We start from the raw sequence: 27,828 nt of genomic DNA, 5'->3' as shown, positions 1-27,828 counted from the left end.
ATGATATCCCCTTTTCTGGATTTCAGTCCATAAATTCCTATCCCATAGGCCCTCCCCCTTCTATGATAGTGTTCCTCCACCCAACCATGTATACTTTACTGCATTCCCACCCTGACATTCCACTAAACTGGGAGGTCCAGCCTTGGCAGGAACAAAGACTTCTCCTCCCATTGGTACCCAACAAGGCCATCTTCTCTTACATATGGAGCTGAGTCATGGGACTATCCACTTTGGGTAGTGGTTTAGTCCCTGGGAGCTCTGGTTGGTATTTTTAATTTTATGGGTTTCTAAGCCCCTTCAGTTCCTTCAATCCTTCTCTAACTCCTCCAATGGTAAACCCCTTCTCAATTCAACAGTTTGCTGTGAGCATTTGCCTCTGTATTTGTCATGCTCTGGCAGAGCTTCTCAGGAGGTAGCTATATCAAGCTTCTGTCAGCATGAACTTCTTGACCTCAGCAATATTATCTGAGTTTGGTGTCTGTATGTATGTGTGCTGGATCCCTAGTTGGGGCAGACTCTGAATGGCCATTTCTTCAAGTTCTGCTCCAAACTTTGTTTCCATATTTCTTCCTGTGAATATTATTGTTCCCCTTTTTAGGAAGGACTGAAGCACCCTCTCTTTGAATTCTTGAATTTCAAGTGTCCTGTTTCTGTGGATTGTTTCTAGGGTAATTTGAACTTTTGAGCTAATACCAATTTACCAGGGAGTGCATAACATTTGTGTGTGTGTGTGTGTGTGTGTGTGTGTGTGTATGTGTGTGTGTGTGTGTGTGTGTGTGTGAGTGAGTGTATGTGTGTGAGTGTATGTGTATATTTATGTGTGTGTATCAGTGTGGGGTGTGTGTTTGTGTGTGTGTGAGTGCGTGAGTGTGTGTGAGTGTATGTGTGTGTATGTGTGTGTGTGTGTGTGTGTGTGTGTGTGTGTGAGAGAGAGAGAGAGAGAGAGAGAGAGAGAGAGAGAGAGAGAGAGAGAGAGATTGGGTTACCTCACTCAGGATGTTATTTTCTAGTTCTATCCATTTGCGTATTAATTTCATGAACTCCTTGTTTTTGGTAGCTGAGTAATATTCCATTGAGTAGATATACTATATTTTCTGTATCCATTCCTCTGTTAAAGGACATCTGGGTTCTTCCCTGCTTCTGGCTATTATATATACGTCTGCTATGAACATAAGGGACATGCCTTTTTGTTATATGTTGGAGCATCATTTGGGTGTATGCCCAAGAGTCGTTATTTCTTGGTCCTCAAGTAGTACTATGCCCAATTTTCTGAGGAACCTCGTGACTGATTACGGCAGTGGTTGTACCAAAATAAAATTTCACTAATTATGAAGTAGTGTTCCTCTTTTTCCACATCCTCACCAGCAACTGTTGACATCTGACTTTTTGATTTTAGCCATTCTGACTAGTATGAGGTGGAATCTTATGGTTGTTTTGATTTGAATTTCCCTGATGACTAAAAATGTTGAACATTTCTTTAGGTACTTCTCAGCAATACATATTCCTCTGGTGCGAATTCTTTGTTTAGCTCTGTACCCAATTTTTTTATCTTTATTAACTTGAGTATTTCTTATTTACATTTTGATTGTTATTCCCCTTCCCGGTTTCCAGACCAACATCTCCCCTTTTCTCCAAATCTTGCCCAATGGACTGACCCTGAGCTCCAACTGCATAGGTAGCAATGAAAAGCCTCGTAAGAGCACCAGTGGAAGGGGAAGGCCTTGGTCCTGCAAGACTGAACCCCCAGTGAACATGATTGTTGGGGGGAGGGCGGTAATGGGGGGAGCCTGAGAAGGGGAACACCAATATAAAAGGGGCAGGGGAGGTATTAGGGGGATATTGGCCTGGAAACTGGGAAAGGTAATAACAATTGAAATGTAAATAAGAAATTCCCAATTTAATAAAGATAGAGGGAAAAAAAACAACTAATCACAAGTTTTGCCCTAAATTGTACACTCATCTGAAGTGATTCATGTGTTGTTAGATTCTAAAATAGGGTACATGAGAAAAATTATATCAAACATGAGTTCATTACATTGTAAATACTAAAAGTTAGATGTGCATACACAACACATGGAGGAAATATTTTAAATGAAGTGTGATAGGACTAGCAATTTTTGACACTATTATAAAATTTTATAAAAAATATTATTAATTTTGGAGCCTACCAAGCTATTCTCATCATCACATATTCTCTTCATCTTCATCTTGCGAACCTGAAATCTATTAAATGTCCTCTGCTTTGCTGAGGCAATGGCTATATTCATAACCGAGAAATATCTGTCCAGAGATCACCAACAATTGGTCAAAATCTTCCAAGTTTCTCCCAACAGCACCATCTTCCTTAGTTTCATATGCAATGGCTCTCTCTTCTGGTTGAAATATTCTACTCTATCAGAGGGCACACTGAACTCCAAGCAAGACCCTATTCATAAAAACAAATGTTTCTTGATAGCCCCCCTAGCTGTCTCCAGCAAAACCTTCTCCCCTTTTCTCCACAACTTGCCCCACAAAACTAGCAATAGCCCTGTGTTCTATCACAGACCATGCTAGTACTTGGAACTGCAATTATCATATTACTACTCCAAAGTCCAGAGAAAATCAAGTATTGAGAACAACAGAAGATTTCGGATCTGCTACAGTCTTGCTGATCCAGGGCTCCAGGATGTCAATGAAATGAAGTAGCCCTTGTCAATATTCATTTTGGTAGTTTCACAAAAACCAGAATTCGAAGGCCAGACTGTTGACTCATTGTATTAAACATTTGTAAGGGAAAGATGTGTGGAGAAAGGGATATCCTTTGGGACACACTATGAGGTAATACACCTTTCATGATGATATGTTTCTTATGCTTTTATTGTTGTTAGTATTGTTGAAGTTCTTTGTTTATTTGTGTTATGTTTGCAGAGGGACATTGCAAGTATAAAGGGCAGAAAGGCAGGAATAGGTAAATGAATGTGACGGTTGCATGATGTCAAACTCACAAAGAATCAATAAAAAGAAAAATCATTAACTTTCATGCATCAAATTATATACAATAAGAACAGTAGGCTTTCCCCCTGAGCATTCTGTTATCTCCTTTGGAACTCCAATCTCCCCCAAGAACATCTCTGCCTGTCTTCATAAGACCCATGAATCCTGAACTACAAAGATTAACTTCCCTTCCCAAACTTATCTTCCCTCATTGCTAAGTCATTTGGGGCATGACAAGCAGCACTGGCTAGTCTGCTTGCACAGGAAGACCTCCTTTCTCATGCCATGCCTCTAGCCACTGTCATCAGCCCTTCTAAAAGAGCCATACCTGTGGATCCAAAATCATTTAGGTATGATGCTCTGGAACCATACAGCCAAACATAATAATCAAAACAAGGACCACTGAAGCTAAGTCCCTTCCAATACCTACAAAACAAGGACATCCAGGGATCAATGCCATTAAGATGGCTAAAGGCCCTCTAAAGAACTGTCAGCAAAACAAGTGCAATAAGACACATTTAGAGCACTGCAATCCTACTGCACCAAGTCTTGAATATTCTAACACACGTGAAACACAAGAAAAGTCCTTAAATCCAATCCTTTAAAGATGATAAAGCCTTTAAAGAATGAATATATTCCTTAAATTAGTACATGAAAGCACAATTAAACAGGTGAAGAAAGAAATCTTCAGGGAAAACGAACTTCCCTAAATAATGTCTTCTAAAAGCCTGTGCTACTCTTCAAGGTATATAGCATCTTAATGTACCTGGAAGTTAAGGTGAGGATATTTGATTCTCTTTCTTTTTTGAAAAATGAATACTCACTCCTTGATGAAGCAAAACATATAAGTTATGAAAATGCCCTTGATAAGGGCACTAGACATTTTATATTTGCAATAGACTTTGTTGAAATTACCAGTTCCTCCTATGTCGGGACTTATATAATTATATAACCCAAGGTGATAGCCATCTAGGAAAATGTTTTAGCTTCTCTCTTAATTAATTACAGATCAAAAGAGAATAACAAGGCAAATAATCTGTATCTAGATACCTAAATTTGTATTATACATATATGTAAATATTATGTAAGAATATACTAGAATATATAACCTGATATATATATATATATATAATTATACATATTTTAAAATTTTTCTTATTTATATGGAATATCATAGTTATACAAATGTCATCTTGTTAGATGTTGAAAAAACATTTGATAAAATGAAAAATACAATACCTCTTCCTGTTAAAAGCATTGGAGAGATAAGGAATTCAAGGCCCAAAATGAACATAATAAAAGCAGTATACAGGATCCTGGAATAAAATATTTAACAATGTTGAAGGGAAGATCTACAATCTACCTCCAGTAGAAAGACAGGTAATCAAATGGAGGAATGAGGTTTCCAAAGCATTAAGAGCAGTACCTGATTAGTTTCCCTTGATCCTCTAAACTAATCTGGCTACCTCCCACCCCAAATCTCAAGATACTTGAAATTTGTCACTGTTTTATTTTGGGATTGAAATGTGTTTCCATAACCTTCTATTTCACCCCTTAATCTTAGATCCATACTCTAAGCCACCTTCCCTTCTCTGTTTTCCTTCACTGGTCAGTTTCACCCTACTATCTCTTCTGCCCAGCGATTGTGTGATCAGCTTTCTTTGATAAGTTACAGAATATATAGAAAGCATGTTTATACATATCTGAGACAAGATATTCTTAAATGGAGTATTAGAATGCAATATCCTGATAGAGACAATATATGAGGGCAGAAAAATTAGAATTGTAATCATTCAAGGATAAATTTATATAGTACATAAATACATTATGCCTCCACTTTCCTCTTTTTGTCCTGATGATGCTTCCTTTTTCATAATAAGAATTTATATACAATCATTACAATTATGAATAATATATATATACATATATATGATATTATCAATCCTATCTTGAGGAGTTTGGAGTTTGTCATTAAAATCATTTTATATCATAACTTTTATTACTAACATAAAACATTTCTTAGTCTTAAATGCATCATCTAGACCTTAACAAAACTTGTTAAATCCTGAACAACTTAAAGATTAATTATGAGATTGTAATTATCTATTCTTGAAACCCACAAGGGACCTGAGAAAGAATAATTATTTCACTATGCAAGATGTGTAGTCAAGAAACATGGAAATTACTGAAGTGAAAGACATAGATGTTTGAATCAATATTTCCAGTGAAATATCTTTCTATTGTTAGAGCATCTATCTTTAACTTTCTGGCCCAGTATATCTTTTAGACATATTTCTGAAACAGGAATTATGGAGAAAAATACTTTGCCTACATTCATATTTTGTCTATTTTGGACAGCATTCCATCTACAGTTAGGGTATTTTTATTTGCACAATGTCTAGCTTGCTATAACTAAAGTCATCTCCAAATCCATGTCATTCATTGCTCATCATATTAGAAGTGAATTTAAGGTATTTCCAGGAGTAATACTGTTATATTTTAAAAAATGATATTTTAATAATGAAACAACCTTAAAAGTCATATTCTATGGATCTGTGTGGCCATACCTCATTTCTTTCTCCTTGAGACAGGAGATTCTTGACATAAGTATTACAATGCCATGTAGAGGTTCTAATTAGATATGAGGGTAGAGAAATCAGCATTTGGATAACATAAAGATAAGTTTTCATGCTATATAAAAATATTATGACTACATTTCTCAAAGGAGTTTTGAATGCCAGGTGTCTTGCATGGCTGTACTACAGACTCTATAAGACTAAAGATTCCAGTCCATATTATTCTACCCAGGAAAATTGCAATAACCCTTGGCATAGCCATATCGCCTGGAAATGGTGAGAGTCATGAGGCAAGCACAGTTTCCTGACACAATTGCTGCACATCTGAGGAGATTGCAATAAATACTTTCTTTCTATTCCAAATTCTGTATTTTGTTTTTTGTCCTGTTGTATTGTTGGAGACTTACTGCATTATAATTCATTTCATTTCTTTTTCTGATGGAGATATAATATGTCTAAATAGTTTCAGGAAAATCCAAAATGACTTTTATCATGCCACTATTTGGAAAACAACCTTATATCTTAGATATCATTAAGCACAGATAAGCACATAAGTAGATGGGTCATAAGTACCAATATCTTTGTGAAGAATCTCTCTATGAGCAAACTCAAAGACCAGAATTGGAGCAGCACACAAAGGGAAAAGTGAAAAAAAATGTGATTGACCAGAAAATTACGGTACAGATTTAAGATTTCTTAGAGTGTCGTACAGGGTACATTTGTAAAGGAAGAAAATTCAGTAAATTAGATAGATTATGTAAACTACACTTTTCTTGTTTATAGTATAGATGATAAGACATATATTAAGTTAGATAGTATTGTTTGCTACTCGTAAAAGACTTGTTTGTATATTGCCTGTTTTTCTTGAGTGCTTTCAAACTGCAAATATTGCCAACATAACAGTTGGTGGTCTGATATTGAATGTGTTTGCTTTGGAGAAGACATTGTTTAGACTACTTAAATTTGAATTATCGGAATCTTAATGAGAATTTAATCTGTTCTGTTTGTATCTTCTCATTTTGACTCAATTTGTAACTCTGGCAATATAAGAAATACATGTTTGAATCTTAGTCAGGGTCATAGAAGTTGCCTGATTGCTACTGACACAGATTTGTTAAATTCACTTGACCATCACCTGACTCATTCTTTCCCCTCTCTGACTCATTTCCTATGGCGACAGAAACAACTCCAAGAGACTCTGCTAGGAAATGTCCTCATAGGAATGCTCGCTATATATTCTGGATGAAGAAATCAATATATTTTAGAGTAAATTCAAATTTCAACAATATCAATTTAGAAATTCTGTCACACAGAAGATGCTAGAATAAAAACACATTAATGCTGTTAACAAACAGACATAAAAAATTTCAGCAAAACTAACCTCACACAAACAAAACCAAAATACAGCCACCAAACTAGATAAGGTGGATGAAGCAAAGAAGTGCAGGCTGACAGGAACCGGATATAGACCTCTCCTGAGAGACACAGACAGAATATGAAAATACATAGGCGAATGCCAGCAGCAAACCACTGAACTGAGAATGGGACACCCATTGAAGGAATCAGAGAAATGACTGAAAGAGCTTGAAGGGGCTCAATACCCCATATGAACAACAATGTCAACCAACCAGAGCTTCCAGGGACTAAGCTACTACCCAAAGACTATACATGGACTGACCCTGGGCTCCAACTGCATTGGTAGCAATGAATAGCCTATTAAGAGCATCAGTGGAAGGGGAAGCCCTTGGTCCTGCAAGACTGAACCCCCAGTGAACAGGCTTTGGGGGAAGGATGGTAAGGGGAGGAGGATAAGGAGGGGAACACCCATATAGAAGGGGATGGGAAGGGGTTAGGGTGATGTTTACTTGGAAACCGGGAAAGGTAATAACAATTGAAATGTAAATACGAAATAACTAATTTAATAAAGATGGAGAAAAGGAAAAAAAAAAGGAAAACACAGACACACACACACGACCCAAAGCACTATCACCATAAACAAAAAAGATGAAAATTATAGAAATTTAAAATCTGTGGTCACTGTTGAAATTGAAAGGTAGCACTGATACCTTTCAATTACAATGCAATGGCCTCAATTCTACTATTCGATGACACAGATTATTGGGTTGCATGTCAAATAAGGAACCATCCTCTTCTGCCTACAACACACACAGTTCAATATCAAGAAGAAAAATTACCTCAGAGCAAAGGGTTCAAAAATACATTCCATGCAAATGGTGTATGCATCTAATGTTATCTAAAAAAATAGACTTACAAAAAAACTAGACGTGGGCCAGGACACTTCACATTTATGAGATGAAAAATTCATCACACCAAAAAAGCTGAAATTTCAGGTTTTACCATCTGCCCATTAAATACAGGAACATCCACTTTTGTAATAGAAACACTACTTCAGCTAAAATATCATAGAGAAACTCACACAATGATAGTGGGATACTTCCATACCCCTCTCTACTAATGAATAGCTCATGCAGACAAATTAAGCTGAGAAATGCTGTTGCTGATTAACAAAAAAAAAAAAAAACCAAATGATCCCAACAGATATTTATAGAATATTACATTCAAACACAAAAGTATGATCACCGTGTTAGGGGTTGAAAAAACATTTGACAAAATTCAATATCCCTTTATATTAAAAGTATTGGGGAGATCAAAAATTCAAGTTCCATACCTAAACATAATTAAAGCAATATACAAAGTCATTGGATGAAATGTCCCACATTGTGTAGAGGGAATTGTAGTGTCTAACATCAACTAAGAGTACACATGGAGGGAACCATGGTTCTAGCCACATATGTAGCAAAGTATGGCCTTCTCAGCATCAATGGGAGGAGAGCCCTTGGCCCTGTGAAGGGTCATTGTCCCCAATGTAGGGGAAAACCAAGGTGGAGAGATGGGAGTAAGTGAGTGAGTGAGTGGGTGGGGGAACCCTTTAATAGAGGCAGGGGAATGGAGGAAGGGATAGGGACACTGCAGAGGGGAAATCAGGAAAGGGTATATAACATTTGAAATGTAAGTAAAAAAAATCCAATACAAAATAAAAATAAAACATCAAGAATGAAAAAAAGACATTGAATCCAATGTAGAATTAGGGTTGCTATCCTACAGTCAAAAACTCTTAACCAGAAATGTTTCTCTCTAAAAGAAATGCAGGAACACATATGGAGAAGAGCCTGTGGAAAAGGTGATTCAGTGACCGGCTCAAATTTGGATCTATCTCAAGAGGAGGTTCCAAGACCTGACAATATTATTGATGCTATGGTGTGTTTATAGACAGGAGCCTAGAATGGCTGTCCTATGAGAGGCCCAACTAATAAGAGAGCAAAAAAAGATGGTTGGGAGATTTTGGAGGAAGAATGTGGTAATGAAAAATAATGCCAGTGTATAATGATCTCAAAAATAAAAGAAGCAAAAAAAATCATTAGTAATGTAAAAGAAAGAAGTGATAACATGAAAAATACCACCAAAATTATAGAAATGTTGAAAATGTGACTTTCAGTATTCTAATTCAATATATGAAAATTCATAATGCCTATTTTCTTCTGGTTTATTAATTACGATAAGATACTACCCAAGATTCACAATGTAGTATTCATTGAGAAATGTCATGATAGTCTTTCATATATCTATTATAGAAAACCAATTTTCATTATATTTTATTAATAGACATGCCAAATGTTCCACTTTCCATTTGCCCCTCCCAGAGATCTTTACCCTGACTCAATTGCCTTCACCTCAAAGAGGGTGCTCCCCAGCTCCATGCATCTCCCTCTCTGGGGCATAAAGGCTCTACAGGAATTGGCACATTTTCTTCCAGTAAATCCAGATAAATATCCATCTCCTATATATGTATTTGGGTCCTTGGACCAGCCAAGGTATGCTCTTTGCTTCATGGTTTAGATTCAGGGAACTTCCCAGGGATTAGGTCTTCCTATGGGGTTGCCATAGCCTTCATATTCTTTGAACATTCCCCTAAATCTTTCATGTGGGGCCTGACCTCAGTCCTGTGGTAGATGGGATGTAAATATCTGCATTAGTTTCAGTCGACAGTAGTAGAACCTCTCAGAGGACAGCCATGCTAAGCTCCTGTCTGCATGCACAAAATAGTATCAGTAGTAGTGTCAGCGATTGATGCCTACTGATGGAATGGATCTCATGTTGGGACAGTTACTACTGGCCCTTTCATTCAGTATATGCTCCACTTTTTTCCTGTATTATATTTAAATAGGAACATAGGAATAGGGCCACAAAATTTTAAAGTTAGATTGTTGCCCCCATTTCTTCAGTGGGGACCCTGTCTAACTACTGGGGCAATCTTTTCTGTTTCTATCAACTCACATTGGATAGGTTCATCTGCAAGGAATCTTGGGATCCTCTTTCATCCCAGGTCTCTGAGACTTTCTACAGTCTGTCTCACAAACACCTACAGCCAAATGTTTCCATTCATTCTCTTGGTCATCTGGCTTCTCTTATGACTTCTCCATACCTGATCCTGTTCCTTTTCCCCTTCCTCTCCCCTCTTCTTACAATATTGTTCCCCTTTTCTGTCCCCTGTGATTATGCTGTTCCCACTTCTAAGTCAGATTAAATCATCTTCACTTGAGACTTCCTTCTTGTATAACACTTTAGGGTGTGTGGGGTTTATTATGGGTATTCTGTATTCTGTTGTATAAGCAAACCACATTTTCTGTATTCATTCTTCAGATGAGAAGCATTTGTGTTGTTTCCAGCTTCCGGCTATTAGAAATAAGGCTGCTATGAACAAAGTACAGTATGTGTTCTTGTGATATGGTACATGTCCAATATTTTTTGGGGTTTATATCCAGAAATGTTATAGCTGAGTCTTCAGGTAGATCTATTTCCAATTTTCAGAGGAAACTTCAGATTGATTTCTACAATGGTTGTACCAGTTAGCAATCCCACATGGAATGCAGGATGGTTCATCTTTTTCCACATTCTCTGTAGCATTGGCTGTTGCCTATGTTTCTGGTATTAGCCATTATGATTTGTGCAAGGTGGAATCTCAGTGTCACTTGAGTTTGAATTTCTCTGATGATTGGGCTTGTTGTATATTTATTTAAGTTCATCATATGTCTTACCAAAAGCAATCTACTGACAGATTCATTGTAATCCTAATCACAACTTCAACTCAATTCTTTACAGAGATGGGAAGAGCAATCATAACTTTTTATGGAACAAGAAGGAGGTGAAGGAGGAGGAGGAAGAAGAGGAGGACAAGGAGGACAAGGAGGATGAGGAGGACGAGGAGGATGAGGAGGAGAAGAACAACAGAAACAATAACAACAACAACAACAACAAAATGGAATATTAAATACAATTCTCATACAATAAAAGAACTTCTGGAGAAATCACTATCTATGACCACAAGCTGTATTAATGAACAATAGTGATGTGGAGAAAGAGGAACACTCCTCCACTGTTGGTGGGATTGAAAACTGATACATCATCTCTGGAAATCAATCTGGAAGTTCCTCAGAAAATTGGATATTCCACTCACTGAGGACCCAGCTATACCTCTCCTTGGCATATACCCAAAAGATGCTCCAACATACAACAAAGACATATGCTCTATTATGTTCATAGCTGACTTCTTTATAATAGCCAGATATTGGAAGAATCCAGATGTCCTTCAACAGAGGAATGGATTCAGAAAATGGGGTACATCTACACAGTGGAGTATTACTCACATATCAAAAACAATGACTTCATGAAATTCATAGGCAAATGGAATGAACTAGAAAATACCATCCTGAGTGAGGTAACCCAATTAAAGAAAAAATACACATGGTATGCACTCACTGATAAGTGGAATTTGCCCAAAAGCTTGAATTACACACGATGCAATCCAAAGACCAAATGAAGCTCAAGAACAAATATGATCAAAATGTGGATGGTTTACTCCTTCTTAAAATGGAGAAAAATAATATCTATAGAAGGGGATATGGAGGCAAAGGTTAGAACAGAGACTGAAGGAACAGCCATCAGAGCCTGCCCCACATGTGGCCCACATATATACAACCACGAAAAACTAGATAAGATTGATGAAGCTAATAAGTGCATGCTGGCAGGAACCGGATATAGGAAACTAAGAGACACAGTCAGAGCATGTCTAATACAGAGGCTAATGCTAGCAGAAAATGACTAAACTGAGAATAGAACCCCTATTAGAAAAATTAGAGAAAAGTTGAAAGCGCTGAAGGGGTTTGCAACCCCATAAGATCAACAATCCCAACCAATCAGAGCTTCCAGGGATTAAACCACTACCCAAAGACTACACATGGAGTGATCCATGGCTCTAACTGCAAATGTAGAAGAGGATGGTCTTGTTGGGCACCAGTGGAAGGAAAGTCCCTTGGTTTTGCCAAGATTGGACGCCCAGTGCAAGGGAATGTTGGAGGTGGTGGTTATCGATACACCCTTATAGAAGAAGGAGAGGCAGAGGATAGTGGGATTATGGACATGGTACTGGAAAAGGGAATAACATTTAAAATGTAAATAAAGAAATATGTTCAATTTAATAAAAAGAAAAAGAAGAAATAAAAAACCAAACTTAAAAACAAACAAACAAACAAAAACCTGCAAGGTATTGATTAGTACAAAGAGAGAAAAATCAATCAATGGAATTGATTTAAGTTCCAAGAAATAAACTCACACACCTTTAGACCCTTGATCTTTGACAAAGAACCAAAAATCATACAATGGAAAAAAGAAACCATCTTCAGTAAATTCTTGGTTTAGCTGATTGTCTACATGCAATAGAATGCAATTTGATCTGTAATTATCACCTTGTTCGAAGCTCATGTTCACCTTGATCAAGGACCTCTACATAAAACCAGATACATAGTTTCTGGGGAATATTTCTTGAACATATCACCAATGGCTCAGGCTGTAAGATTAACAATTGACAAATGGAAATGAAAAACTTCTGGAAGTTAAAGAACACTCTCAATAAGATAAAATGGCAATGCACGCATTGGGAGAATATTGTCAGTAACTCTACATCTGATACAATGCTAATATCCAAAATACACAAGCTGCTCAAGAAACTAGCCTCCAGAAAATCAAATTACCCAATTAAAAAATGTGTTACAGACAGAAACAGAGAATTCTCATCTAAGGCTTCTCAAATTCCCAAAAAGCACTTAAATCAATGTGTGAAACATTCTATAGATATGTTTTAGTTCCATTTTACTCAATATTTGTTAGTTTTTTTATTACTCTATTTTTGTGGATTACTTTTCATTGGTTAGTGTGGGGTATTACAGTCTCCCACTATCAATGCCTGCTTTTCAATGTATAATTTAAGCTTTAGCATGTTTCTTTCACAAATGTGGGAGCCACTGCATTTTAGCGATAGACATTCAGAATGAATGCCCTACAGTGGGGAGAGGAAACTTGTAGCATCCACCTCCAGTAGAAACATAGGGCATCAAGAGGAGGGATGTGGTTGCTATCCCACAGTCAAAAACACTGACTCAGAATTGTTCCTGTCTGAAAGAACTGCAGAGACAATAATGGAGAAAAGCCTTAGAAATAGGAGGTCAAGAAAAAGGCCCAAATTGGGATCCAGTTCAAGGGGAAGCTCCAAGGCCTGGCATTATTATGTATACTATGGTGTGCTCATACAAAGGGGCCTGTCATGACTGCTTTTGAAAGACCCAACAAGTAAGGGAAAGACCAGATGCATATATTTACTCACAAACAATCTCGAGAAGCTAGTGACTCTTGTGATTGAATTAGGGAAGAGCTGAAACAAGTAAAGGAGGAGAGTAATCCTATTAGAAGTCCAGCAATGCCAACTAAACTGGACTCTCCAAGATCTCTCAGACATGGAGTCACCAACCTGGCTGTGTATACCCACTGATATGATGTCTCCAACACATATAAAGCAGAGGGCTGCTGGGTTTGGGCTCAGTCAGAGAAGAGACTTGAGTCTCCAGGGAGTAGAGAGGTCTGGTGGGGTGGAGCCTTGAGGGATTGGGACATCATTATACAGATTAGGGAGTTTCTATGGGATATGAAACAGTCAGAGGGTAGACTGGGAGGATGATTAAGTTAGAAGTGTAAAAAATTACAAAATAGAAAAAAGAAAGACTTTGACATGTTAAAGGTATTACAGAGAAAGAAGCCTGATATAGCTGTCTTCTGAGGAACTGTGCCTGAGAATGACAAATACAGAGGCAAATGCTGGCAGCTAACCATTGAACTGAGAACAGAGTCCTCATTAGAGGGCTTAGAGAAAGAATTGAAGAAGCTAACAGGGTTTGCAACACCATAAGAACAACAATACCACTCAACCAGAGCTCCTAGGGACTAAACCTCCATTGAAAGCATATATATGGACAGACACATGACTCCAGCTGCATATGTACCATAGGATGGCCTTGTTATGCACCAATAGGAGAAGCCTTTGGTCCCACCAAGGCTGGACTCCCACAGTGTAGGAGAATGTCAGGGCAGGGCGGTGGGAAGTGGTGGGTGGTTGGATGTGGGAATACCTCATAGGAGAAGAGGGGTGTGACATAGGGTTTATGGACGAGAAGCCAGAACAGGGAATAAAATCTGAAATATAAAGAAAGCATCCAATAAAAAAGTATTAGAGAGAACAGTGAAATAATCTACATGTCTAAGCATAATAAGTGCAACATACAAGCCAATATCCAATATCAAATTATGTCGCTTCTGTCTCCGACCCACAGAAAGGTGTGACACCACAGCATTCTTCTCAAAGCAGTTTATTCAGGAACCTTACAGCATGCAAGCAGGACTCTTTCTTTTCTTTTCTTCTCTCTCCCTCTCATCCCCCGAGCACACTCCCTTATATCCTCCCTCAACTCTGCCTCCTCAGTCCAGACTGCATAATCTCAGTTCATAGGTCCATGTCACAAGGCCTGATCTTGCATCATGGTGTGCCTGAGCAGCTTTCACAATGGATGTGGCTAGTTTCAGGTGTGTGAGGAAGTCAGGTGCTAGTCATGAGACTTAGCTGCAGTCCCGGGTACCATCTTGGGACTGCTGCCACACCCGCTGCCCACATCTCCCCCTTCTTTATGTTTTTGGCAGAGAGAATGCCTGTCTTAGGTTGCCCCCTGCAGCAATGCTCCTTACCCATCATCTGGAGACAAATAGCTTAGGTTTGATCCCTGGCTTAGGTTGGTGACATGCCCAGGGAATCTTACCTGCCATTGACTACTTCTCTAGCAAGCCAAGCCACACTTGAGGAGACTGTCCCATCTCCACCGCTGCAAAAAGTCTGTATCATTAAGGCTTGAGTTCTGTGCTGATGAAACTGTATACAGCACATGCACCAAAAGGCCAGGATGCTAGTAAGAATCAGGCATAGGGCAAGTCCAGCAAGTCCAGCCCATTCTTTCAGCCATGAGGCAACGGTGGCAATCTAATCAGCCAGTCCTCTAGCTAAGGATATGCTCTGTGTCAGCTTGAATCATCCTTTGTGGTGTGCTGCTATGGTTCTGGTCCACTGCCTTGCCACACAAGCTTCAGCTGTTAGGACCAGAGGCTGGTTAGCTTTGAGGCTGCGGAGGGCTCTTCCTGCTGCAGCAGACTTTGCGATCCGGTAGCTCTGGCCGACACCTTTAAACTTCCCCTTTCCCACCACGTCCACAGTGACTGTCCACTCGAGTGGAGTTGATATGGATGATGGATTGTCTCAATTCCTGAACTAGTCTCAATTCATGAACTAGTCCATCAAAGTGTTGAGACCAAATTCCTGTAAGATACTGAGATATATTACGGGATATCTGAGCAGCACTAATGACATTCACAAATGGTATGGAGGTGACATACAATCCTGAATATTTCCACTCACAACCCAATTGCATTAACTCCATCATAATATCCTCTTGTTGCTGGAGCAAATCGACCCTTTGATACAGCAGCAAAATTCCCACTTTCAACTGACTATTAATATTACCCTGAACATCTAAAGCTTCTGCAACACCTGTGGATAGATTACTTACAGCTGCCGCAGTCTGTACTACGGAGGTAAGGGATATGGCCGCAGCAATGGCTGCGGTGGCAGAAACTGCTATAACAGTAACAATGGCTGCAGTAATGCAAAAAACTCTCCAGATTCCCAGGTGTAAGCTAAGTCCCTCTGCCCCACTCAGAGCATACGGAGGCTGATGAGGCAGCCCCAGAGCCGACGGTTCTACCTTTAGTTTCACTTTCTCTAAGCTGTCAGCAATGTTTTCCAGATCATCTCCTCACATTTTCCCCCTCGCTAGAATTTCCTTCGGTCTCTAATTTTTGAGAACGTTCCTCCCTAACTTGATTTAGGTCATCATTTTCCTTTTGGAGCTCTGTGCCACACCTTTCCTCATCCCCTATGCAATTTTTCTCTAATTTCCACACTGGCAGCACTCCTTTTGGTAAAACCCCCTGCTCCTTGGCAAATCTCAAATCCTTCCCTAATTTTTTCCAACTGGGCATCATAAGATGTCCTGTCACCAGAAACCATGGAGCTACCTGGTCCACTGCTTTTAAAAAATTCTCTACTATTTCTTTCTTTAGCCCAATTCCTTTCACTTTCTTTCTTTTTTTTTTTTTTTTGGTTCTTTTTTTTGGAGCTGGGGACCGAACCCAGGGCTTTGCGCTTCCTAGGTAAGCGCTCTACCACTGAGCTAAATCCCCAGCCCTCCTTTCACTTTTAACAAATTCTTGAGGGCTTGGCGAACTGTCTGAGCTGAGGTTGAGTTCCCCATTGTGCTTGGTGCGACTTGTTCCAAAACCGGGAAATTTATAGTCTCAATCCAAGAGGTTTTTGACTTGTCCCAAAACCGGGAACCTTATAGTCTAAATCCGAGAGCTTTTCTCATCCCACTTACCTGGGAACTTACCAGGTAGCTGCCCTGACTGCGATGAATTCTGAACAAAGGAGAAGGTTCCTCGTACAGGCCACCACTTGTCGCTTCTGTCTCCGACCCACAGAAAGGAGCGACACCACAGTGTTCTTCTCAAAGCAGTTTATTCAGGAACCTTACAGCATGCAACAGGAATTTTTTTTTCTTTTCTTCTCTCTCCCTCTCATCCCCTGAGTACACTCCCTTATATCCTTCCTCAACTCTGCCTCCTCAGTCCAGACTGCGTAATCTCAGTTTATAGGTCCACATCACATAGCCTGATCTTGCATCATGGTGTGCCTGAGCAGCTCTCACAATGGACGTGGCTAGTTTCAGGTGTGTGAGGAAATCAGATGCTAGTCATAAGACTTAGCTGCAGTTCCGGGCACCATCTTGGGACTGCCACCACACCTGCTCCCCACAAAATTAAATGAAGAGAAATTTATAGCAATTTTACTAAAATGAGAGACAATATATAGCCGACCATTGTCTTCCTATCTATGCAATACAGTGCATAACTTTCTAAGCAGTGAAAAAGGACAACTAAAAGAGATTAAGTACATACAAAATGGAAAGGAAGAAGTGAAAGAATTTCCATTTGTGGGTGCTATGATATTATACATAAATTACCTCAAAGGTTCTACCATAGAACTCTTATAACTGATGAACATCTTCATCAAAGTGGCTAGATATAAAATTAACAAAAATATGGCCCTCCATTAAACAAATGATAAATGGGCTCAGAAAGAAATTACAGAAAGAATGCCCTTAACAATAGCCACAAATAATCTAAAATATCTTGCTGTAACTCTAAAAAAGCAAGAGAAAACTATGTCTGACAAGAAATTAAAGTTGCCACAGAAACTTAAGAAGATATGAGAAGATGGAAAGATTGCCCATGCTCATAGATAGGTAAGATTACCATAGTGAAGAATGGCCATCATACCGAAAGCATTCTACATACATAGTGCACTCACTCCACATCAAAATTTGAACAATTTTTAAATTGACATTGAAAGAAGATTTCTCATATGGCACAACAGAAGACCCCTGAATAGTTAAAACGGTCCTGAACAATAAACGACTTCAGAGAGGAATCACCATCCCTGACCTCAAGCAGTCATACAGAGCAGTAGTGTTAAAAACTGCACATTATTGGCAGAAACAGATATATTGATAAATGCAATTGAATGGAACCCCCCAAATAACACATAAACTATGTACACTTGATTTTTGATAAATAAGACACATAATGGAAAAAGAAAGCATCGTCAATAAATGTTGCTGATTTAACTGGATGTCTACATGTAGAAGAATGAAAATAGATCTATTACTTATCAAGTTGAATAAAACTCAAGTCTAAGTAGATCAAGGACCTCAACATAAAACTGGACACACTAAATGTCATAGAAAAGACACTGGGAAATAGCCTGGAATGTATTTGTACAGGAGGCAATTGCCTGAATATTACACGAATGGCTCAGTCTCCAAAATCAACTGATAAATGTGACCTCATGAAACTCAAAAGTTTCTGTAGGCCATTTGACATTACCAGTAGAACAAAGTGTCAGCCTGTAGACTGGGAAAGGATCTTCAAAAACCTTATACCTGACAAGAAGCTACTATTGAAAGTGTATAAAGAAATCACAATATAAATAAATAAATAAATAAATAAGCCAAAGAGATAAACAGAAGAATAAAAAGAGAAGTGTCCAATGGCCAAGAATCACTTAAAGAAATGTTCAAATTCCTAATGCATCCGGAAATGGATATGAAAACAGTCAGATGTTCTATCATATACCTGTCATTATGGTTCAGGTTAAACCCTCAAGAGGTAGTACATATCAGGAAGGATGTAGAACAAGGGGAACACTTCTCTGTTTCTGGAAAAGTGACAACTTGTAAAACCACTTGAGAAATCTATTTAGTGGTTTCTTAGAAAATTGGGAATAGCTCTACCTCAAGAGCCAGCCATACCACTCCTGGGCTTATAACCAAAATATGCACCACCATCTCACAAATACACTTGCTCAAATATTTTCATTTTAGATTCATTCATAATACCAGAAACCTGGAAACAACCTAGATGGTCCTCAACTGAAGAATGTGAAAAGAAATATTGTATATCTATAAAATATAATAATATTCAGTCATTAAATCAAGACATGATGAATTTTGGATGGATGGCAGATGGATGGAACTTGAGAATATCATCCAGAGTAAGGCAGCTCAGTAATAAAAGGACATGCTTGTTATGTACTAACATATATGTGGATATTAGTCATAAAACACAGGATGACCTTGCTGCAGCCCAGAAACCCAAAGAGGACAAGTAAAAATGAAGTCACAAATTAGGATGCTTCAATATTACCTAGAAGGAAAAATAAATAGTCGTAACAGGAAATTGAATAGAAGAAACTGGGTGGGAGAAGTGATATGAAGGTTATTTGAAGGAGCTCATGATCAGGTGTGGGGAGAAAATGAAGATATGGCCAGGTGGCCATGAGAATGAATGGTACTATGAAACTGACAGGGGTGAGGAAGTAAAAGAAATCTTCAGGATGTGACAGACCTTGGATAAGGCAGGTCCCCAAGAATCAATGGGTATGATTATGATTCACAGCTTTCTGAATATGCCATTTACAAGCCACCTTCAGTAGATGGCCAGGAGCTTCAGTGGAACCAAAGAGTCAACAAATTACCCACAAATCATTCAACCCAAAATATATCCTGTTGGAAAAAATGCAGAAATATAGGGATGTTCTGAGGAAATGGGCAACCAAATACTGGCCCAACTTGAGATCCATACCATGAGCAAGCACCAATCTCTGGCACTGTTCAAAATACACTGCTATTATAACAGACAGGAGTCTAGCATGGTTGCTCTTCTGTAGGCTGCACACAAGCTGCTGACATATCACCCTGTACAAAGTTTAAGCCCAAGTGGGTCAAGGACCTCCACCTCAAACTAGATACATTTAAACTAATAGAAGAAAAAGTGGGGAAAAATCTCAAACACATAGACACTGGGGAAAATTTCCTCAACAAAACACCAATGACTTATGCTCTAAGATCAAGAATTGACAAATGGGACCTCATAAAAACTTTAAAGCATCTGTAAGGCAAAAGACACTGTCATTGGGACAAAATGGCAACCAACAGATTGGGAAAAGATCTTTACCAATCCTACATTGGATAGAGGGCTAATATCCAAAATATACAAAGTATGCAAGAAGGTAGACTCTAGAGAGCCAAATAAACTTATTTAAAATAGGGTACAGAGATAAACAAAACATTCTCTGCTGGGGAATGATGAATGGCCATAAAGCACTTAAAGAAATGTTCAACATCTTTAGTCATCAGGGAAATGCAAATCCAAACAACCATGATATTCCACCTTACAAAAATCAGAATCCTAAGATAAAAAACTCAGGTGGCAGCAGCTGGTGGTGAGGATGTGGAGAAAGAGGAACACTCCTCCATTGTTGGTGGGACTGCAAACTGGTACAACCACTCTGGAAATCAGTCTGGAGGTTCCTCAGAAAGTTGGACATTACATTACCTGAGGATTCAGCTATACATCTCCTGGGCATATACCCAAATGATGCTCCAACATACAACAAAGCCACATGCTCTACCATGTTCTTAGCAGCCCTACTTATTATAACGAAAAACTGGAGTAAACACAGATGTCCTTCAACAGAGGAATGGATTAAAAAAATGTGGTATATCTACACAATGGATTACAGCTCAGCTATCAAAAACAATGACTTCATGAAATTCATAGGCCAATGGAATGAAGTAAAAATATCATCCTTAGTGAGGTAACCCAATCACAGAAAAACACACTTGGTATGCACTCATCGACATGTGGATATTAGCCCCAGAGCTCATAATACCCAAGATGCAATCCACAGACCACAGAAAGCTCAAGAAGAAGGATGACCAAAATGTGGATGCTCCCACTCCTTCTTAAAAGGTAAAAAACCCATAGGAGAGGATGTGTAAGCAAAGTTTAGGGCAGTGACTGAGGGAATGGCCATTTAGAACCTATTCCACATGTGGCCCATATGTATATAGCCACCAAAATTAGATAAGATTGATGAAGCTAAAAAATGCATGCTGAATGGCACCAGATATAGATCTCTCCTGAGATACACCTCTACAGCATGTCCAATATAGAGGTCAATGCTAGCAGCTAACCACTGAACTGAGAACAAGAACCCTTGAGGGGAATTAGAGGAAGCATCGAAAGAGTTTAAGGAGCTTGCAACCCCATAAGAACAACAATACCAACCAACCAGAGCTTCCAGGGACTAAACCACTACCAAAAGAGTGTACATGGACTGACCCAGGGTGCCAACTGCATACGTACCAGAGAATCATCTTGTTGGGGCACCAGTGGAAGGGGAAGTCCTTCGTCTTGCCAAGGTTGGATTCCCAGGGAAGGGACCAGTGGGGGGCATTAAAGGGGACTGGAGGGGGCTTGTGGACAGGAAACTGGGAAAGGAAATAATATTTAAAATGTAAATACAGCAATATATGTAATAAAAAAGAATTCCCCAAGAATTAATGGTGAGATTTTGATTCACAACTTTCTGAATATGGACCATTTCTAAGCAACCTTCAGTAGCCGGCCAGGAAATTCAGTGGAACCAAATGGTCATCAAATCACCCAGAAATCATTCAACCCAAAATTGATCCTGTCTGAAAAATTTCAGGGATTGAGGATGGTCTGAGAGGATGGGCAACCAAAAACTGGCCCAACTTGAGATCCATAACATTGTTATACACCACTCTCTGGCACTATTCATGATACACTGTTATTCTGGCAGACAGGAGTCTAGACTGGCTGCCTTTCTATAGGCTTTACACAAGCAGTTGACATAGATAGATGCAGAAACCCACAGCCAAACAGTGAATGGAGCTTGTTGACTCTTAATGAAGAATAGGAGGAATGACTGCAGGTCCTGTATGGAATAGGGGAAAATTATTTATTGTACAAATGACATGTTGCTAAAAACAGAGTGATATAAGTTTGTGAAAACATTGCAAAGCCAAACAAATATAATCATATTTCCAAATATCTTGTGACTCTATGGGTACTTAGATAATAAGAAATAATAAAGGAGATAAATAAATCCAAAAATTAGGCTATGTGGTGAAAAAGGACAATTTGTGAGGCCATATAACTTTATAGAATAAACCTGTTAGTGCTAGGAGTTTCTTGTCTTCCTTTAACCTCTTGACAAGGGGAGACCCTGAAACAGTAAAAGCTATTACTCCTTTTCCTTTTATGCCAGAACTAGGTGTTAAAACCATTGTCAGGAGCCATTATAGGACAAGCTAATAACAAACAGATGATGTTCCTGAAACGGTCTGCCTCAGTGTTTAATAATGCAAGACAGACTTGCTCTCTTTGGCAAGGCCCAGACAAAAATCAATTTAAAAAATACTCCTGCCATTAATATCTTTATTCTTATTATTGTTAAGCATGTATGACAATCGCTAGGTATTTTCTCACCCTTTATTTCAGCTTTCTTCAAATCTATGAAGATATATTTTCTTGTATTACTGCTATATAGACAAATAGCTGTCATGGCATTTCTTTATGATGATCCTTTAAGATTTCCTAAAAATACCTCATTGATTATTAAGCTCCTTTATAGTAGGACTGCTATTAGTTTCCCTTCTGATAATCAGTCTTATTTTTACCATGGGATGGAACAGATCTTTTCCTAATAACAAGGCAGAGTTAGTTTTATAAAAAGGAGCAAAGCTTTCTTATTAAAAATCTGTGTTTAATTCATTTAGCATTAAATATGTAGAAGATTTTTCTTTCTCTACGGAATTAAGTTTGGAGTTCATTTTTATTTCAGAAACAGTGAGTTCTTTCTTCAATCTTGCTTGATCATTTGCTCCAAATGCACGTATATGTATGGATGTTAGTGTATTTATGTAATTGTAACAATGTATGAAGAGTGACCCAACTACTGTGACCAGAAATGTACAAATATGCCTGCATGAATGTTATAGGAATTTATGTGAATTTATGCATATTGGCTTATGTAAAAGGTTTTCCTCTGGCCTGAGTTATTCTGTTATCTGGGTTCAACAAAAGTTTATTGCTTCAAACTTTCTCCTAGTCTGAGTGAGATTTATGCATCCTCCTTTGAACGTATCTAGTTATTCTTATCATACCAAGTCGTGGGATACCACCCCACATAGAATATTATTTAATTATGTTTTATAGATTTCTTTGCAGTACTAGGTCAAGCCATAGGTTTTGTTATAAAATGCTATCTATATATAGAATCCACATGGTAATATTTTTTCATGAAATTTAAAAATAATACCCAATTTTTAATTGGAAAATAGGAATCAAATGAAATAATTTGCATAACAAAGTAAAATTTTTCAAATATCAGAAGATTTAATGTTGAAAGCTTTATTACAAAGTTTGATCCAGTATATTAATGTCCAGTTCATATATTAGATCTTTATGGTACAGCTTGCTTTATACCTATTTTAGAAACTCAAAGGTAGAAACTCAAAAGGTGATATAGTACATAGAAAGCAGTATGGTAGTCATGTGTCTATATTTTGTGTACTAAAGAGTTACATTCAATTGGTATTTTTGTAGCTTTAGCACACATTTTCCTAAAATTATGAAAAGAATTTATTTGTGGTTTCAACAGAATAATGTAGCACTTTGGGACAAATATGCAAAGAAGCAACCCTGCACTGGAGGTCAAAATACAGAAGACCTCCACTGCAACCATAGCCTTGCCTTTGGTACTGTGGTAGACAGGGAGGAAGGTGATCCAGACACTGCAGAATACCAACATGCTGAATGTCAGGAGCTTGGCTTCATTGAATGTGTCAGGCAGATTCCTGGCTAAGAAAGCTACAGTGAAACTTGATAAAGCAAGTGAGCCCATGTATCCCAGGACACAGTAGAAGGCAATCACTGAACCTTTGTTGCAAACAATGATTATGTGTCCATGTACCATGTGTACATCAGCATCAACAAATGGAGGAGATGTTCCCAGCCAGATTCCACAGAGAATAATTTGGATCATGGTGCACAAAGGAATGATGTAGTTAGGTGCCCCTGAAAGCAGCAGCCACCTAAGTCTCCTTCCTGGAAGAGTGATTCTAAATGCCAGAACTACAGTAATTGTCTTGGCCAAGACAGTAGAAGCAGCAACACTGAAAACGATGGCAAATGTGGTCTGCTGCAGGATGCAACTGGCCATACTGGGATGACCAATGTAGAGCAAGGAACAGGTAAAACAAAATATGAGGGAGACGAGTAGGACATAACTGAGAGTTTCATTATTGGCTTTTACTATGGGATTGTCTCTGTGTTTCAAGAAGACACCGAGTACAATAGCTGTAAGAGCAGAGAACCATAGAGCCAAACCAGCCAGAGTCATTCCCAAGGGGTCTTCATAATCCAAAAAGGTCACAACTTTTTTGAGACAGTGAGTTTTATCTGTGTTGGCATACTCATCCTCTGGACACTTCACACATTGATCCATGTCTAGTATAGTAAGGGTAGTATCAGATTTAATTTTTCTATAATAATCACTAGATCCACTTAACTTATACTTTAGAAAATCATAACTCAATTAGCATTACATGTCGTGTTAGGTGCAAACATAAGTATGGAAACTTTATAAAATAGGACCCTAATTATCAATTTAATCTCAAACTATTTTCTAAACATTTGTTCTTAACAATACAAACATAATCTTTAACATTTATTATGACTACCTATATTTGAAAGTAACATTGTTAGAGAAAATCATAGTCAATAAAAATTTAAAGTTCTGGGGTTCAGTCCAATGGATATATCCACAAAGTTAATCCCTCATTTAAGGCTAAAAATTGCAAAAGAAATGGTTTGAAAAGTGTACAAGCTAGTGAGCCAGAGAGTTTTAATGAGTGTGTAATTTTTAGAAAGATCATAACTAGTACCCAAAAACCTTTCACCTTAGTGGTTTCTAAGCCTGATCTGATAGAAAACAAAACCGAAAACGACACGTTGGGAAAGGGAAGGCACATCACGTAATGTTCTATCTTAGAAAACTACAGAAAATGAGAGAATATGAAGAGTGAGTAAAATTGTATTCCCCTGAGAAAAAAATATCAATTATTGTGTGTGTTTGTGCATGTGTGTATGTCTGTTTGTGTATGTATGTGTAAGAGCACTTAATAAAAATGCCATAAATTTGAAAAAGATTTATGAGGAGTCTTTTGGATTTTTTTAGGAAAGACAGGGATAGAAAAAATATAATCATACTATAGTCTTCAATATAAGCATATCATAACAAAGGACTGTTAATGTCAAGGGAGGAAGAGACAACAGGAAAAATCATCACCTAAATTCTCTGTTTCTCAGAATATTACATTCTGTTTTATTTTTCAATGTGTAAATTGTAGTAGGGTACAATATCTGTCAATTTTACTTACTTACGTAAGATTTTTCTATACAGTACTCCTATTTCTATAGTATGAACTAAGAAATTCCATGCAGTAAATAATGGTAAATGCCTCAAAAATAAACTTGTCAGAATGTGGTAGGTGGAGGTTTTTGAGATTCCATCAACTTTTATACATATAGATTACACAATAGTTTATCCAGTTTTTAAAATCAAATTAAGCTAATAGATCAACATGAATAGTGTTGCACTTTCAAAGTACTGAGTCTCTGCATTGAAAGATGTACATTTGTGTTCAATATGTGTTTCTGTTTTGATTTTTCTAAGCAGTAGTATCTGAATTATATAGTTACATATACTTGACCCACAAAATTTCATCAGAGAACTCTTACAGTTGATGAACAACTTCAGCAAAGAGGCAGGATAAAAAATTAACACAAACAAATCAGAAGCCTTCTTTATACAAACATCAGTCTGAGAAAGAAATTATGAAACCTTATCATTTATGATAACCAAAAATAATACAAAATATCTTGGTATAACTCTTTCCCAGCAAGTAAAACATCGCTACAATGGGAACTTCTGAACTCTGAGAAAAACAAAGGAAGCCCTCAAGATGAAAAGATCACCTCTACTCATGCAATAGTAGGGTTAACATAGAAAAAAATGGCCATCTTATCAAAAGCAATCTATAGATTAAAAGCAATCGCCATCAAAACTCCAACACAATTTTTCACAGGCATGGAAAGAGAAAATTTCAACTTCACATGGAAAAACAAAAACCCAGGGCAGCCAAAATGATTCTTAGCAATCAATGAGCATCTAGTGGAAATCAACTTTCTTGACCTCAGGCTGTACTACTGAGCAAATGGTGGCAAAAACTACAGGGGATTGAAACAGAAACAGGCAGGTTGATCAATGGAATGCATTCAAAGTATCAGAAGTAAACCCATACACCTACAGATATTTGATATTTAACCAAGGATCAAAAAAGAGAGTGGAAATAATAAAGCATCTATAATAAATGATGCTGGTCTAACTGGTGGTCTCTACAAAGAAGAATGAAAATAGAAACTTATTTATCACTTTGCAGATAGCTCAAGTCTAAGTGGATCAAGGACCTCAGCCTAACACCAGATATACTAAATTTAATAGAAAAATTTGCAAAATATTCTCGAACTCATTGGCACAGGGGGAAATCTTGATGAGTACAGCAATGATTCAGGTTCAAAGATCAAGAATTTACAAATAGGACCTAATGAAACTGAAAAGCTTTTGTAACACAAAAGACACTGTCAGGAGGAATTGACAACCTACTGATTGTAAAAAAAAAAAAGAAAAAAGAAAAAGAAAAAAGAAACAACAACAACAACATAAAAACCAACTTCACTTACCCTATTTCTAATTGAGGGCTAATATGCAAAATACACAGAGAACTCATAAAGCTAACCTCCAAAGAATTAATATCCCAATTTAAAAAAAATGGGGTAGAGAGCTGAATAAAGATTTTACAACAGAGGAATCTTGAATGCCCTAGAAGCACTTAAAGAAATGCTCAAAGTTCTTAGTCATCAGGGAAATGCAAATCAAAATGACCCTGAGACTCTACCACACACCAATCAGAATGAGTAAGATCAAAAACTCAAATGAGATTAGAGCATAAGCCATTGGTGTTATGTTCAGGAAATTTTCTCCAGTGCCCATGTGTTCAAGATGCTTCCCCAATTTTTCTTCGATTATTTTGAGTGTATCTGGTGTTAGGCTGAGGTCCTTGATCCACCTGGACTTAAGCTTTGTACAGGGTGATAAGCATGGATTGATCTGCATTCTTCTACATGTTGACCTCCAGTTGAGCCAGCACCATTTGCTGAAAATGCTATCTTTTTTCCATTGGATGGTTTTGGCTCCTTTGTCAAAAATCAAGTGACCATAGGTGTGTGGGTTCATTTCTGTGTTTTCAATACTATTCCACTTGTCTATCTGTCTGTCTCTGTACCAATACCATGCAGTTTTTATCACTATTGCTCTGTAATACTGCTTGAGTTCAGGGATAGAGTGATTCCCCGAGAAGTCCTTTTATTGTTGAGGATAGTTTTAGCTATCCTGGGTATTTTTGTTATTCCAGATGAATTTGCAAATTGTTCTGTCTAACTCACTGAAGAATTGGATTGGTATTTTGATGGGGATTGCATTGAATCTGTAGATCGCTTTTGGTAAAATGTCCATTTTTACTATATTAATCCTGCCAATCCATGAGCATGGGAGATCTTCCCATCTTCTGAGGTCTTCTTCAATTTCTTTCTTCAGAGGTTTGAAGTTCTTACCATACAGATCTTTTATTTGCTTGGTTAAAGTCACACTGAGGTATTTTATATTATTTAGGACTATTATGAAGGGTGTTATTTTCCTAATTTCTTTCTCGGCTTGTTTCTCTTTTATGAAGAGGAAGGCTACTGATTTATTTGAGTTTATTTTATACCCAGCCACTTCCTGAACAAAACACCAATGGCTTATGCTCTAAGATAAAGAATCAACAAATGGGATCTCATAAAACTGCAAAGCTTCTGTAAGGCAAAGGACATTGTGGTTAGGACAAAACGACAACCAACAGATTGGGAAAAGATCTTTACCTATCCTACAACAGATAGAGGGCTTATATCCAAAATATAGGAAGAACTCAAGAAGTTAGGGTGCAGGGAGGCAAATAACCCTATTAAAAATGGGGTTCAGAGCTAAACAAAGAATTCACAGAGGAGGAATCCTGAATGGCTGAGAAAAACCTGAAGAAATGTTTAACATCTTTAGTCATAAGGGAAATGCAAATCAAAACAACCCTGAGATTTCACCTCACACCATTGAGAATGGCTAAAATCAAAAACTCAAGTGACAGCAAATGCTGGCGAGGACGTTGAGAAAGAAGGACACTCCTCC

At 37.9% G+C, this 27,828-nt stretch overlaps 1 protein-coding gene across 1 annotated transcript in view; it reads right to left on the bottom strand.

Annotated features, from left to right (window-relative positions):
• Positions 1–15,184: 15,184 nt before the first annotated feature.
• The window catches only part of LOC148007750 (vomeronasal type-2 receptor 116-like), a 35,497-nt gene continuing 22,853 nt past the window's right edge, over positions 15,185–27,828 (bottom strand). Inside the window, exons 6-7 of the mRNA XM_087603686.1 lie at positions 23,073–23,996; positions 15,185–15,654 (exon numbers count right to left, since the gene is read on the bottom strand). Of these exons, the coding sequence (XP_087459812.1) occupies positions 15,185–15,654; positions 23,073–23,996 (1,394 nt within the window). The remainder of the gene's footprint in view (positions 15,655–23,072; positions 23,997–27,828) is intronic.

The sequence above is a fragment of the Rattus norvegicus genome, chromosome 1 (assembly GCF_021556685.1).
Source record: "Rattus norvegicus strain SHRSP/BbbUtx chromosome 1, alternate assembly SHRSP_T2T, whole genome shotgun sequence".
Taxonomy (NCBI): Eukaryota; Metazoa; Chordata; class Mammalia; order Rodentia; family Muridae; genus Rattus; species Rattus norvegicus.
Note: the sequence above shows the minus strand (reverse complement) of the source record. Positions and strands in the feature narration are given on the sequence as shown.